At 38.7% G+C, this 17,283-nt stretch overlaps 1 protein-coding gene across 1 annotated transcript in view; it reads right to left on the bottom strand.

The window, feature by feature from the left end:
- Positions 1-9,975: 9,975 nt before the first annotated feature.
- LOC143283672 (rho GTPase-activating protein 26-like) overlaps positions 9,976-17,283 on the bottom strand; it is a 56,528-nt gene continuing 49,220 nt past the window's right edge. Inside the window, exon 28 of the mRNA XM_076589891.1 lies at positions 9,976-16,633. Coding sequence (XP_076446006.1) covers positions 16,539-16,633 — 95 coding nt within the window. The 3' untranslated portion in view covers positions 9,976-16,538. The remainder of the gene's footprint in view (positions 16,634-17,283) is intronic.

The following is a 17,283-nucleotide window of genomic DNA, read 5'->3' as shown; positions in this document are numbered from 1 at the left end:
AGTAAGCGAACTTAATTCAAAGATTTGAATCAGTATGATTAAGCAGTGATAAGCAATATCATGTAACTTGATGTGATTTGCAACATATAAACAGGGGGAAAAGGTATTAATTTGTTTGATATATTTAAGGCATATGGTTTAGGGGGGTGGGGTTATGCGTATTTGCATGGATTGTTCATGTTTTCACACACACAACACACACACCGTTTCGCCGCTGTAAGATTTAGCACGGATAATTCATGTTATATAATTTGTAATACATATGAAATAAAGAAGAAAATTAATCAGTTTTGTGTGTTGATTTCTCCTCATTGCATTCTTTTTATATTTTCGTTTCGTTTTTGACTCACTTGTGTAAACAAAGTGAGTATGTTTTAACCCGGTGTTCGGTTGTCTGTGTGTGTGTGTGTGTCTGTGTGTCCGTGGTAAACTTTAACATTGCCATTTTCTCTGCAAATACTTTGTCAGTTGACACCAAATTAGGCATAAAAATAGGAACAATTCAGTTCTTTCCAGTCATCTTGTTTAAAACAATATTGCACCTCTGGGATGGGCACAACAAAAATTAAAAAATGAAGCCTAATTATATGCAAACTGCATTTACTGTTATATTTATATTTTTTGTATTCTCTAAACTTGGCACTTTGATCTGATATTCTGACCCAACAACAAGAGCAGTCATTATTATCATTTTTTGTTCAAACAGGAACTTCTTTTGCTAAGCATGGTAGTTTTATTTATTTTGCAAACGTTTTGGTGCAGATAGTAAAGAAGGGAAATTACTCTGTAATTAATGCTAGGGGACTTAATTTGCTTTAAACTGATCTTTCTCATCTTAAACATTACATTTTGAAATTATACTCAATACATAAAAAGCTTGGATTTTTTTTTTTTTTTTTAAGTGTATCACAAGTCTGACCTGAAGCATGTGCTGTTGCTTTTTGAAGCTGTTCAGTTTACGATTGTTCTCATCTGGGCTACTAGGACTTCCATGAATCAGCCCTAAGGTCAAGCTCTCCTGTTGTCCAAGATGGCATTGAACAAAAATGTATTCAGAAAAGTCCCTGTCCAACGAGTCCACCAATGATGGTTTCAAGTCATTGCGTACATAGAAAGTCTTCTCCCAGCATTTCCCATGTTATGAAATAACTCATAGCCTTCCACAGCAAGTTCACACTCCTCAATGGTGTATCTGTAGCTTTTAGGCTTCACTTCAGTTATGCCCACCACATCTGGTTTGTGGATTTCAAATAAAGCATGAAGTTAATTTCTTTTATTCAGCAGCTGGTCAGCATTCATATACAAACACTTACAAAACTTACTATTGAGCTCGATGGTGTGTGTGTGTTTTCTTTTATAATTGCTGTTTTTGCTAACAAAACAGCAATTTAATGGAACATGACTTGAAGGGAAACGGTCTTCAAAAAAGATGCCAACTTAGTTGTTGATAGTTATTCCTCTCTCTCACCCTAATGATTGCGCGCACATACACAACTCAATACATGCATGTGTTTATGTACACACATACACTCCCCATGTACACACATCTGCACATCAATATTCACCCCAAACCATGTCTGTCCCTTTCTCACTCACAGCGGTGAATTGTACTCTGAATTTCTCTGTGTGAACCACAGCCTTCTCTCCCTGGGAAGAACACATCACCACAGTGCTTTTTTTCTGTCTGCAAGTGTATTTGTTTTCCCGTCAAAGTGGATTTTTCTGCGTAATTTTGCCAAGGACAACCCTTTTGTTGCTGCGGGTTGTTACACCTGCAATAAGTGCATGTGACACAAGGGACCTCGTCTCATCTGAATTACTGGCATCCAGACCGTCACTCAAGGTCTCGTGCAGGAGAACACAATTCTGGCGAGTGTGGGATTCAGTCACATGTGATCAGACTCTTGCTTTCTAGGTATACACTTTTCCATTTGACCACCACTTTTGATAATCATGTTTCAAATGTGTACCTCTGGCACGTTAGTTTTAATAGGGGTGTTGATCATTTTAAATGCTTTTATAATAATATGCACTTATCCGTGAATGCTCGATTGATTACAGGTTGTAATTAAACTTGGAATCTATGCATACTAACAGAAATAATACTCACAGATCTTGTCTTCTTTGAACATTTTTCCAGTGATCATGATTATTCAATTTGGTGCACGCACACATATACGCAAGTGCACACACGCATAAAAACACATGTCAAAACAAAAAAAAGAAAAAAAGGACAGTGTTCAACTTAGTTAAGACACAAATACACTTGAAAAAAAAAGGTTGTGCATCTGCTTCATTTTCAAAGACACACACACACACGCCAACACACACACCTGCCCAGACACACACACGCCTTTTTTTTTTTTTTTTTTCTATTTTGCCCTTGAGGGCTGAATGTAAAAAGCAGTTGTGTTTACTCCATCACCCTCAAGAAATAAAAAAATGCATTCTCACAAGAAAACACAAACAATAAATAGTCCAGCTTAGTGGTAGTAGTGGCTCCTTTATTTATCCTGTACCTTCCACAAGTACATCTCAAAAAAAAAAGAAAAGAAAAAAAAAAAGATCTATCATGTGCATGACAAAGAAACATCCATTTCCAGTACACAAAATGTACAGCGACATTAGATTAGATTATTTTATTCTCAAACATGTCCAAATCAAAACGTAATATATATATAAAACTGCTGTTATGCTTGTTCACAATGCAAGAACAAAACACGATCTGGATCACAATAATTGACATGATTCACAGAATCAGTAGCAAATTAAGCAATTAAGCTGCTGTTGTGCACTTCTTGAAGAACATTCCTTAACTAAACACACACTTGACTTACTACTGGACCCTACACATATGTATCAATATTAAAACAACATATAAATGGGAAAGTTGCGAGTGTCAGGGAGAGGGGCTTGGAGAAAGGGGGGTTGGAAGTGTGTGTGTGTGTGAGGGGGGGGGGGGGGTCGGGGGGGGGAGGAGTAATTAACTTGCTTTGCCCATCAAGCAATAATCAGTACCTTAACAACTGCTATGCTTTAGTCATTAACTAATGGTCTAATATGGTAAACACACAATAAACCACAAACACAAACAAGACAGCAAGTCATAAACAAGCAAACAGACAGACAAACATGATGGAAAGTCTTTCAGCTTTCAGATAACTAGTACTGGTACTTGACTGGGGAAAACAACCAACAAAAAACATCATTACAGCAACGAGAAGCACAGTCAAAGATTTCCCCTTCACATGCGATGAGGACTGGCTTATTTGCCTCAGTTCAACCGGACACTTCTCCCACCTAATGGGCGATGGTGCAGGGGTTTTCTGTTCATTTCTTGTTGTTTTTTTAACTGCACACTTTTGTTGGAGTGAGGTGGGAGAGAGGGGATCTTAAAGATGTAGAGTTTTACTATTTCCCACTGGGTAAACTATGTCCATCTGGTTGTTCACAGCTCAATCAACCCTAAAGAAGCCCAATTTTGAAGAAAACATGACTAATATTCAAAGAAACTGAATTCTTTTGTCCCTTTGGGAGTGTGGAGGATATAGCAGCAATTCATACATACAGAATAACAACTTTAATCACTAACCCATTTAGCAATTAAAAAAAAAAAATGCACTGTTACATGTGATAAGACACTCCAGTCTTAATATGAAATTAATGTTTTCAATGTTCATGTGAGTGTCTGAGATCGAGTACGCACAACTTTGATGCCAAACAGTCCTTCACTCACATCCTTTAAAACAAATCGTAAAACATGTCTTTCCAAGCAGTGTCTGCATGACTGATGCACTCCACTCAATACTCTTTGATTCCACATGTATTTTGTCCATGCAAGTGTGTGCATACAGTGTGTGTGTATGTGTGTCCAACTTGCAGTGTTTAAAAGGACTAAATAAATTTAATATCTTTTTATCCTCATAATCACTGTCATAAAATTCTGTGATGAACTGTCACATTAAACTTACCCGAAGAAGGTGGTTTACCTTTGTATCAGACATTTTTTAAGAAAAGAGGAGGTTCTAGCAATGCAGTGTATTACGTCAACATGGAGTAAAACATGAAAGAATTTGAGCAAAAACATTCATCAGTTTGCTCTGAGATTAAAGAGAGGTTGTGCGGGTGAGCAACTGAATTGTAAATCAATCTTGTGGTGAAAAATAACAGAAAGTTGTGAGGATAGTCAAAACTTGAGGGTGGGGAAGAGAGCGAAAAAAGTAAGTTGTAAGTTATTTTTGGGAAAACACAAAGAAAAAATGTTTGGCTTTAGTATTAAAGAGTCAACTGTGGTGCAATTAAATACAAAGGAAAGATGGTGTGTGACAAAACCATTACAATCTTTAAGTTTGGGTGAGGGTGCATGCATGTACAAGTCCCAGTATGTGTGTGGTTAAAACAAGTGAGGATGGATAACTTTACATAATCTTTTTTTTTTTCTTTTTCTTTTTTTTTTGGGGGGGGGAGAGGGGGGGGGGAGTGAGTGAATGGCTGTCATGATGCACAACTAAAGGTCAACTTTTCTTCAACTATTTTTTGAGGGGGGTGGGGGAGGTGGAGGGTGTATGAGCGTGGGCTGTGGGCAGGGAGACCAGAAGAGAGGGAGAGGCTGGGGACAGAAGATTCTGATCATGAACCAATGTAAGTATGGGGATGAAAGTTTTTGAAAAGGGAGATGGCCGAAGATGGTGACAAACCATCTGATAAGAATGGAAGTTTTATACACAAATGAAGAAAACAAAATCTTTTTTTTTTTAAAGTCAAGGTTTGTGACAGTATACCATTGTAAGTCTGGGGTCACGACAAATGTGGTCATGACACATCATCATTATCAACATATAAGGGGGAAAATGACACGTTGTGACAATGCATCAAACAGGGATGTAAGGTTGTGAGAATTATAGGGGAGACCGCCACCTCCCCCCCCCCACCCCCCCCAAAAAAAAGTTGTGACAGTCCATCATCAAAAGCATGGGGGGAAAAACCAAACATTGTGAACATACATCATCATGAGCAAAACACAGTGTTGAGAAATTGCATCATCATACAAATTTGACAAAGCAAAGGTTGCACCAAGAAAAAAAAAAAAAAGAGTCCTAGGGTATTGTGGAGACTGGAGCCCAGGCAGACCTAAGGGATCAGTATTCAAACCTTGGATGATAGCAGGTTGCACACATTTGTCTCCCCTTCCACAGAAGCTGTGTCATACCTTCAAGACCCATGGTACCATTTAATCCAACTGCAAAATCTGCACCTTCCCATTCTGAACTTAGTTAAAATGTTAAAGGTCCCACAGTCTTTTGCAGTCATCAGTGCAGCGAGTTCATTTCCACTGTGCTGGGACTATAAGAACACTGGGTCCAATTCTCTCCTTCTACCATTTTTACCTTCCCCAACCTGTCAGGCACCCATATACCTGCATGGAGTGTAGAAAAATCTGAGCAAAGTGCTTTTCCCAAATACATGACACCATGTTAAAACAGGTCCTGCATCAAATCCTAATCACTGGATCAGAAATCCAATGCCTAACTGGTTCTGGTGCAGCATATCCAATTAACCTTTTTTATTCTGAATTCATTGCTCTATTATCAATCAAACCACAGACAATTTGAAACTTCCTTTTATGGGGAGGTTAACCTTTTTATTCTAAATTCATTGCTCCACTATTAATCAAACCACAGACAATTTGATACTTGTTTTTAATTGTCTTGGGTCCAGTCTCTTTTTCTCACCATATCTTGTGCATGCACTGGGAGTTCAATCATCTATTGCTTTATAATGTCGATGGAAGAAATTCATATCCTGCTGCGGAGAAGCACTAGTACATGTGTGTGGAGAATTGGTGGCTGTGATAATTAAAGCAAGGATCAGATTACTGAGCCACTCCAGACGTTTCCCTCAACAGGTGTGATTTCCACCGACCAAAGCGCTACAATTGTATAGGATGATAAATCAAGACAAGTATCCACACTTCTTTCCCCTCTAAATATTTTTATAATGTGGACAAATATTCGTCTTGAACTGCTTTGAGCATCAGACCAACAGACAAGGCAATGAGAGAGACAGGGTACTGTTGTTTTTCATTCAAAAGAGTTCTGATTAAAAATATATAATGTGCACGCGCGCACACACACACACACATGAGAACACATTAAATACAAATACAACCACAACACACACAAACACACACACACACGCTCTTGAGTTCAATATGATCAATGCAATGCAATGACACCCACCTCTTCTGAAAGCAAGCAATATTTCCAATCAGTCTGATGGCAACAAGAGCCAATATTTTGAAGCACTGAGACTGCTAGTATTGAACACAACCACACAGCAGAAAATGATTTAAAATGACTTCTACCCTAAACCTTTTAACTCACCCTCCCTCCTCAAACTTAGACACAAGAGCAAGAATGTACAGATGCAGTCATTTCTTCAGAACAATGCAGTCATTTCTTCAGAACAAACAATCAAAAATATGAAAACAACCCATCAAAACACATGCACTCAACTGCAGCAGCTTCCAAACGACAGCGCAAAAAATGTTGTGCCTAAATTCTGTTTACAGAAATAAGTCTTGGAATGAATATATAAACAGAGGGAGATAGACATATATAGATACAGATATACAGCAAATCCTGTTCTTAGTTGCCTCAAGCAAGTAATTTAGTATTCATTCATCAGTAAAACCATAAACTCACACACACAAATCCGCATTTGAACACACACACATACTTGTGCATGCACAAGAGAGAGAGAGAGAGAGAGATCAAGCGCATGTCGGTCCCAGAAACAAGAGCAAAGAGTAAAACAAATGCAGATCCAAGCATACAACTTTTAAAAATAATGTACATCCTGACATGAAGACCGTTTCTTGAAACATTTCAGTTCAAAAGGATATAACTATTGTTCCAAATTCATTCATCATTTATTGAGACCGTATCAAAGAATGAAGCCTGCAACAAAACTAAAGAACATATTCAGTGTGCTGAATACATGATATTATATAATCCTACCTACCGCCCCACCCCACCCCAAGCCCCCCCTTTTTTTTCTCAATGCTGCATTGCACAGTGTGTAATTATGCCTTTAGTATGTTTATCATGCACTCTTTCAATTTACTTGCTGCTGTTTATCCAAACTACAGAGGGAAGACAGGAACAGGAGTTGGGGGGTGATGTGTGGGTTGACACTGCACGATTACTATTCACATTACCCACAGCGTGCATGCATGTGCGTGTGTGTGAGCGCAAGCACATATTCATGCGTGTGTGTACATGCACATACAGAGTGCAGGAGGGTCACCAACATAGGGCTAAAGGGAGCTCAGTGACAGAACTTCCTCCCTTTGTCACAGATGATTCAACGCCTGGTTCTGGTTGTGTACAAAGGAGAGCCACAACTCCCTACACTTGCCATGGGCGTATTCCAACATAAGTCAATTCCTAAGAAAGCATACAAAAAGCTGGTTCACAAATCAAAAGTGGAGAAAGGTAAAGAGAGTACTTTTCAGACACTGACAATTAAGTAAGGAAGAGATTCCTTTGTATACTTCTTCCCTTTCTCAAGCACAAAAAGGTCAACATGAAAGCAGATGCGATCGGACACACCCTCAGGAAGCCAGCGTCCAGCATCACACGCCAATCCCTGACCTGGAACCCGCAGGGAAAGAGGAAGAGAGGCCGGCCTTGCAACAGCTGGAGGTGAGATACCGAGGCAGAGCTGAAGCAGCAAGGGACCAACTGGACTGGAATGGCCAGAACAGCCCAGAACAGAGTGCGATGGCGAGGGGTCGTCGATGGCCTATGCTCCACCAGGAGAGATGGGAATAATGAATGATGAATGAATGAATGAAAGCAGATGCCGTGTCTTTATACACTACATACATGAGGCAAGAGATACTGGTAATGATGAAAAAAGAGACATAAAGAAAGACATGAAAGAGGAAAACAGACATACATACATGACAATCCAGTCACTAGTTATTGACGATTCATAATTACATCAGAGTTTGCTCTATTTCCGACCATCAGTAAAGTCAAAATTCCTCAGTTTCCAATGATCAATACAGTCAAAATATATACAAACATGATACAATGGTCAATAACTGATTCAACAGCTGGCTAAGAAACAAAATAGAAGATAATCACAATTTGTTAGGGGGAAAATAGCATACATTTGTTTAGCACACTTTTTCTCTAAGAGCTCAGGGCGCTTTACATGAAAGAGTAAGAAAAAAGGCTGCAGTGGGATGGTTTCAGACACCATATATATATATAAACAAGAAGGAAGAGCCACAAAGCTGTTTTTATATATTACATATACAGCACAATGTACTACATCACACAAGAGCAACTTGCTATTAATTATAGTATAGATCACCAATGTCCAAGACAACCACAGCAACACAAGCACTATCAGCTGCCGCACAGTAACATCGTCAGTACACTGAAGGCTTGGTAAACAGAAAGCCAATGCTTCATTGACGTAAAAAAATCAGTATCAGTAATTATGACAACTCATGTGCTTATATAATATAATGAGCTCCACCTCTCTCATGCATGCGCGCGCTCAAGCGTGCACACACACACACACACACACACACAATTTAACACACACAAAAACCAACATAGACACACACACACACACACATGCACACACACAAACCAATGAAAGCTGAGCAAAATGTCTTGGAAAGATCACAAAAAATAACATATAAAGAAGCAAACAACACACTCCTCACAATGAAACACTGACCTCTATTTGGACCAGTCAATTCTAATCTATATTCATAAAACCTAATTTTGGTAAATATTTCTTTAAAAAAACATCAATTTGGTCCAATATTTCCACCAGTATAAAGTCAGACTTAGACCATCTGATCCATGTAAAAATCAAAACAAAAAAAAGCCCTGATTTCTTTAAACTTTATTTGATTCAGGGTCAATGTAATTGTTAGTAGTAACTGATTCAATTGGTCCGCATACATCTACCAGTACAGTGTCTGATTTGGACCACTAAATTCTCAAAGACATTGGAACTACGATTCTTAACAGTTATGATTGTCAACATAGACCTGTGTTTTTGTAAAAAGTAATGATACATTAATATGGACCAGTGTTTTTGTTTGTACACTGACCAATTCCAAAAACCAAACCTTGTAAATGTGGGTCAATATTTCTGTGAGTGATTTTGACAATAAAATCTCGCTATGTTAATATTTTCTAATCAGTACACTGGGTGATTTTGACAAATCTAATCAAATAAAGTAAGATTTAGACAAAATGATTATTGTTCATATGAAGCAATCTGATTCAATGACAGCAATTCAAAGCAGCAAACTGACTGGGATCATACATTACAACCATCAAAAGGTGGACATCAATCAGAGATAGCCTTTCTGGTAACCATGTCTAATTTAACCTGAACTGCCATAGAAAATAGGACAAAATGCAATCTGATTTAGATCATTGTTTTTTTTAATACAGAAGTACAGAGTTGAAAGCTTTTGTGCGTGTGCGCGCGCACAAACACGAACACACACACACACAACCTGTCACTTTAAAAACACAAAAGAGCTGATATTACAAACCTGTACCAAAGTTAACAAAGAAGACAAGCCACCGAAATAGCTTACAGCTCAACAATGACCTACACAAAAATACTCTGATATGCAAGAAGGGAAACAGTTATATATTATCATTATTCCTAGTGTTTTCCAGATACAAAAACACTTACATGCTGCAACATGATTCCCTTTAGGTATTCCAAAGCTACAACTATGATCAGGTCCATGCGCCTCTGCAAGCTTTATCATAATTAATCACAACATACCCGATAGTCAACAGAATGAACTGTTTATATCAAAAACAATGTTCATGAAACAGCACAGAAAAAAATATTGATTTGTTCAACGGCCACACCCTTCCCACCCATCCCTACTCTCCCCCCTGCACCCTCCTCTCCAAAAAATGTTATAATGAAATAGTGCACAACAATATATATATATATTTTAATGATACCGTTATAATTCAAAGTTATAACAAAAACCTACTGCTAGTGTCTCTATCCTTCCAGACACACACACACACACACACACAGTCTCTTCCTCTCTCTCACTGACACACACATGCACACAAATTCAAATTCAATGTGTGAAAAAGATGGAGACCTTTCACTTTTTATTCTTCTGAACACACTGTGCCCCAAGTACTGATTTTCAACACACAGTCACTTTCCTTGGATTGAACGCAGGTATCTCCGTACTGCAGTGGGCACTTTCAATTTTACTTTTTCAAACAGGTGTAGTACTACTCCGTGCTTATAGCTTGTTGGCATCTGCCCTTACGTTGCTCACCCGTGTTTTCAAAGGAATGGAGTGTGCTTTTGTTTTTGATGACACTGTGAGCTGTTTCTGTGTAAAGAATGGTTTTGACAGTGCACTCAACTGTTGTGGAGCTGGTCCACAGAAACTGAAACTGTTGTGGAGCTGGTCCACAGAAACTGTAATATGGAGCTGCACTGATTGGGTACAAACTGTTAAAAGCAAAACAAAACAACCCAACCAGAACTGAATCATTTGTGGAGAATTTCTTTAAGTAACACTTACAGAGCGGCTACTGAAACAATTCTTTGAGAAGTACAAATTAGAAGAGAACATGCTGAGTGAAAGAATTCAAAGCAAAAGAAAGGAGGGACAGAGAAAGGTGGGGCTTACTTCTCAATGGTGAACAAATCTGTGACTATATTTCCAAACTCAGAAATTCTTTTCCCACCCAAATCCCATACTCACAGATTAATGTGAATGAATGTTCACTTGACTTGCCATGTCTGAAACATAAACTGTTTCTGCTGAGCTGATTCATACATGCTAAAAAAAAAAAAAAAAAAGGAAAAAGATTTTAAGTCCCATACAATATAATGTGGAGGAAAACAAGTGCAGCTAACAAATGAACAACTCCTCTGGTATTTCATCTTAATTTTACAAAGATTAAAATGGGAAACGAAAAACAGAAACCCTTCAGAGGCTGCTAGTGAAGGCCACCTGAATTCTCTCTTTTGAAGAGAGCCACTTGTATGCCTGATACTATAAACATGCAGACAACAACTGGGACCTACTATAATCATATTCAAACAAGTTGTCTTATCATAGATTTCTTCAACATGAAGATTCTGGTCAAACTTTATTTAAAACTTTTCAAAACACTTTCCCACAGATACATAAACATATGTACAGTCTCTCAGTCACACACACACAAATACATGCATGCACACTTGTGTTCATGCATGCATGTGCAGTCATATCCTGTGGGACATGGGGGAAAAATATTGATATATTCAGAGGTCTGCTGTTTGTGCGATCATTACATACATGTGTTATTGATAAACACATCTTCTTGAGCACACTGCTGTGGACATTACCATCACTTCATCAAATTTAAAAATCTATAAAAAAACCAAAAAAAAAACAAGAAACATTTTAAATGGAAACAAAATATCTTGACTAGGCAGTATTGTTTGCACTTCCCTTACAATTAACAGTTAAATCATACTCAAATATTTCAGACTCCAATATTTTTTTTCAATCATCTGAGCCACTCCAATGTTATTATCTATTCATCTGATTCATGAACTATTTTGTGTTTCTTTTAATAACTGAATGAACACAGTGATCTCTTATCACAATCATGTTCTGTTACTAACACTTAACAGCAGTGCACAAACAGAACAATGAACAAAATGACGCCCTGATCAGCAAAAAGTGTTCAGTAAGCTAACAGCATTCACCCACATCCACCTCACACACACACACACACACACAGAGAGAGAGAGAGAGAAAACAATGCTCATAACATGTCAAAAGAATTAAGGCTCAGGCGAAATGACCCAAACTGCAAGACAATGCCTTCGTCAAACATCGTCTTTTCATAACAGGAAGGAAATGTCTCCATAATCCAATGCCACTCACTTATCATTTCATCTTTCTATTTGTATGAATCTATTTATCTATCATAATTTACCTATCACAGAGTTGTTTTTTGTTGTTTTTTTTACTTCAAAGCATGTTTTTCTCTGCAATGTGATGATCTTTTACACACACAACAGGCATATTTCATGTGGTATCAAGCTTTATCATGTTATTACCACCACTGTAGGTCTAGTGGAGGGGGAGAAAGAACCTGTCTGCCCATGTACAGCTTGAAATAGCAACCTGGGATCTGTTTTTCTGGTATCTCTTTTTGTCACAACAAAGTCCTCTGTGTCAAATTTCAGGCTGCTCTCCCAGTAGACCTGTGTTGCCACAGTATGGCACAACCCATGCTTTCTTCTTTTTCATGTCTCCCAGTGCATTTGTTTCATATTTTCAAAGTGGATTTTTCTGCATAATTTTGCCAGGGACAACCCTTTTGTTGCTGTGTGTTCTTTTTATAGAGCTAAGTGTTTGCTGCACACCAGACCTTGGTTTACCTTCTCATCTGAAAGACCAGCACCAACATCACTGCTGAAAGTCTCGTGGAGAGGGAGCAAAGACCTGGTCTGTACACAGGAGGAGGAAACCTTTCCCAAAAGCTGTGAAGGCGGAAGAGCATGACCAAAGGGCAGGGGGAGCTCTTATCCTTGGCTGGAAGTCCCCCTAGGAGGCGGAGCTCTGAAGAAAAAACCTGCACCTGCCGAGGCCGTCCTATACATAGCAGTATCTGCACCTGTGGGACTGTGAGCGTCGGTAGGCGAGAGAGTGGGGAAGGGACTGCACAACTCCTCCTCACTAAAAAAAAAGTCACCTGTGCTGGTCAGGTCTAGTGGCATAAAGACGTTTGAAAACAAGAGAACACTGGCCATTAAGGAGAAGCGTAAGCGTAGGAAGCAGGGCTCAACTTCTGGAGACGTTTTCCCTTGCAGCACCTGTGGGAAATGCTGCGCATCTAGAATCAGCCTCTTTTCCCATATGAGGACACACACCGACAGATAAGCCTGCCTGTCTACTCATCCGTTGGTCCGACGGAGACTCCATCGTACATGGGACTCAAAACGAAGGGATACTCGTTTCCCAGTTGGGTGCAACATCACAAGGTCACCACTCTTTTAAATGTGTGCACTATCCTGTCAGCCACCACTCCACACAAAGCCCTTTTTCTGGTGTATACCCAGCTTCACAAGTCGGTGCTCTGTTCACATGATGCAACTGAACTCTATCTATCACCATGTCTCAAATACTAACCTAACAAAATGAAGCCAGGTGGACTTTTTTTTTCCAAATCAAAAACCATAAATTTGTTTTTCCAAAAATTCAAAACCATAAAACTTTGTTGTTGTTTTTTCCCAGTAATAAAATTCAAACTCTGTTTATAAAATGCCAACATTTTTTTTTACCTCAAAATTGGAACTCTGTTCATTTGCCACAAACAAAAAAAACCCAAACAAACAAAATCCCCAGAAATGGGCAGAATTTGGAATTATGATGAAATATTGCACAATAAATTTTTTCTGTTGCGAGGAAAATAACTACCACCAAAATTGTCTTATGATGGGCGTGAGGAGCATAAATGACAGTGAAACTGATGACAAATGTTCTATTTACAGACCAATGACCAAAAAATTACGAAATGCCGTTGAGACCAGAGACTGATAAAATAATGTTAATGATGCTTTTGCTGATGAATTTTCACCTTTAAAGATGCAATACCTTAAATTGAAAACAAAAATGCCAAATCCGTTTATTAATCATCACAATGTGAACAACAAAAGCTAAACACGAGACATGGAAATGAGTGACATACACCTGCTGAACAGAAGATACAGTGTTTCACTATTGCACAGTTTCAACGCATTCACGTTTAATGCACTGCCGACAAAAATCCAAGGTAACTCATTTCAGCAGAAAGACACTCAGCCCTGACTTTCAAGTTTACTTGTAGGATTGATCTCCCAAGTGCAAATGTGGTCCATACCCACATTTTCTCAGTCCACGCCAGGTTTATTGAGTCATTTCCATTCATAAATCTTCCATCCTGCACTTGATTTGCATTGGGCAGTCTGTTTATATTCTAAAGCTGAAAATGTATTTAGAACAATCCGAGGAATACAGTGAAGAAAGTCTTCCAGGAAGTTTTAATGGACAGCGATAGTTACAAGGAGCCAAATGATTAAGATTTCAGCCCAAGTGAAGATGCTTTTGAAGCAGAAAGTGACTGAATCAAACCAGCAATGCTGAAGTCATTATGCAAAGTTTAAAGCCAATCTGTCTGCCAGTAAAGTCACAGTGGTGCTTTTTGTCCTACTACCTGTTTAACAACCATGCATTTCTAGGACGTCTCAGGCCAGGGGTGCTGCTGGCCTTTGACAGCAGTGTCCTAAATGGGTCAAGGCCATCATCTATGTGCCTCATAATGCTGTGTGCAGTGTACTGTCTTCTTCCTCTCCTGGCCCTTTTTTATGTCGGTCTATATCAGTCATTTGCCTTCTGTGTATCTTTCATTCCGTAACACTTTAATGACTTTACTTATCTGATAATTTAAAAAAAAATTATTTTCATTATATAATCATGTTTTGTACAATCCTAGGGTAGACTCTCAAGGTCTTACTAACACTTTGGGTTTGTTCAAAGGTCAGGCACTTCCTTTTTTTTTTTATTACTTCATATGCTGATAACTCACTGAGAGTGAAGCTGATATGAAATCTTGTGTATCAGCAGCAGGCTGTACATGTCAAGGACCATTTCTATACCCCACTGTCTTGGATAATAAAAAGCATTTTGATACCCTTGCATAAGGAAGACAGCATACTCAGCAATTCTCCTCTATTCCTCAGCAACTTCTTTTACTTTGGAAGATGCAACAATCGCATCGTCTTCAAATTCTGTGATCTTATTAGCGATCATCAAGCACCCTAAATCACTTTGGTGAAAATGAGTTCACAAGCGTAGACTGACACAAGTGTACAAAACATTGATGATAAATAAAGGTTGTCACAGAAAAATATAAATTTATGAAAATCTAAAGTACTGCTGAAGCCTTTGTGACTGGGATGAGGACCTTTCCTCTTTTGTGCAGTATCTTCCATTATGGCATGACAGGATTTTACCCACACTTAGTGTGCTGTCAACTTCTGTTTCCTCTAGCACTTGTGGCTGCTGAGAAAATGTCAAAGTTAGAATTAGTTAATGGCATACATACATACACACTCATACACCAAAAAGAAGTATATACATAAGACTCATGTTCCACAGATTCACATGCAAGTCAAAAGGCAATCACACAAAAACACACATCCATGTGTGCAAGCAAATACACACACAAGACGTGAGCAAACAACCTATAACGATGGTTTCTCCAAACTTTTAAAATCCTCTAAACCATAAGCCTCTTAAAATCATGATTAAAGTGTATAACCCAACAAGACACCATAACTCATGGCATAAAACGTATCTTCAGTAAAAACAAAAACAAACAAAAACTCCAGTTCAAATCAGTGCTGCCAAAAAATCTATTTCCTGTATACATCAAAACAGAAAAACGTTTCCATCCTTGCTTCCACCTTTCACTACTAACACGATAAACAGAAACCAGACTTGCCAAACAAAATACTGGTCAGCTGGTTATGTATTGCAAACTGGTGTACTCTGTCTTTCACATAGTAGCCAGTCCATTTCTAAAAAAAAAAAATAATAATAAAAAAAGAAAAAAAGAAAAGAAAAAAAAAGGAAAGAAAAGAGAAGTAACATAAAAAATCTGTCTTTCCGTTTTCCTGTGTGATAAAAGTCTTTCCCGAAAGATACATACTGCGTTTCCTGATAACTGCGTTATGTTTTCCACATCAAAGAGACGGTCCTCACCCACATATATAATACACTTCATCACAGGGAAAAGACACTGTGCCGGCATTGCATGCACTACTACTCACAGTGGCTGTGGTGCAGTTAAATCACCCGCTTAGCCTGCTCCCTGTACAACTGGCTCACAGCCCACCATCTCCTTCTGACGAATAGAACACATTCGCAGCATGCAGACAGTCAACCCAATCGCACTCTAAAAAAAACTGTGACCCACACTGCTCAAGGCAACCGCAGTACAGTACAGTCTAGTACAGTACAGTACAGTAGAGCGCAGTACAGTACAGTACAGCACAGCACAGCACAGTACAGTACAGTACAGGCCCATTACTGAACCTCCGCACCACCCATCACAGGCGCTGCTTGCTTAACGAACGACAGTCACAACATTAAAACTCGATCGCCCATTTCTTGACCAAGCACCGTCTGCAGGCGAGGGGACAAGTGGGGGAATGTGGGTGGCAGAGTTTCGGGGAAGGGGATTTTGGGGGGCAGAAATTCCAAAGATTCTGCATGGGGGTACCATTACCTGACTGATCACCGTACATCAAATCTCTCTAAACAACCATCCTTTACTCATGATGTCCAGTTAATAAAGTTTGAAAAATTGTCCACTTGAAAAAAAGAATTATCCATTAAAAAAAAAAAAAAAAAAATCTTAAAGGAAAAGGAAAGCAGTTGTATGGGTGAAGACTGCGTCCTGTAGCTAAGAGTCCAAGAACTCCACGTAGTTTGCTGGGATAAGGCCGACTTTCCCGTCTATCTCCCCTTCCAACCAGCCGGGCTCCAGAGACGGACGTACTGAAAGCAGAGAGAAAACCATGTGACGGGTCAAGGCTGATGCAGGCTTTTAATCACAAAATTTTAAAACATTTTCTCAAAACAATTAAAACAATACAGGCCAAACATTTTAGACGTCAAGAAACCTGAACATTTTGAGTGCCAGCTTCGCGTGAATCGTCGTCTGCTGCACAGACAAGAACTGTAACTTAAGTTCTTTTATAGATATATTTTTTTTATAATCATTGCTTTACTCAAATTCAAATTTTGGTGGAACATTTCACACCCTTGCTTTATAATCATTATTTCTTTTTTTGTAAGTAATAATGAGAGCAAAATTTTTAAACTTTCACAGACCTTAATTGAGAGTTTTAAGGACAGGAAAAATACTTCTTTTGTTTGGTTTTTTTTTTTATTCTTAAAAACTTTTTAAACACCTGAACAAATCCTGAGAATCCACACTCGACTGTTTCATGTTAAGAATAATTCTCTTCCGGGTAAAGTGAAAATTCATCATCAACCAACAAGCACTGAGGCCACATTCTGTACAAGACTAGGTGCATTCACAGGCATGCATGTATCCCTCTCTCTCTCACACACTCTTAAAAATAAGAAAGCAGACACCAGTCAATTTAGGACGTATCCACTGAACTTGTTATCTTCATTCCCAT

Source organism: Babylonia areolata, chromosome 7 (assembly GCF_041734735.1).
Source record: "Babylonia areolata isolate BAREFJ2019XMU chromosome 7, ASM4173473v1, whole genome shotgun sequence".
In the NCBI taxonomy this organism is placed as follows: Eukaryota; Metazoa; Mollusca; class Gastropoda; order Neogastropoda; family Buccinidae; genus Babylonia; species Babylonia areolata.
The sequence above is the reverse complement of the archived record's forward strand: the minus strand, read 5'-3'. Positions and strand labels throughout refer to the sequence as shown.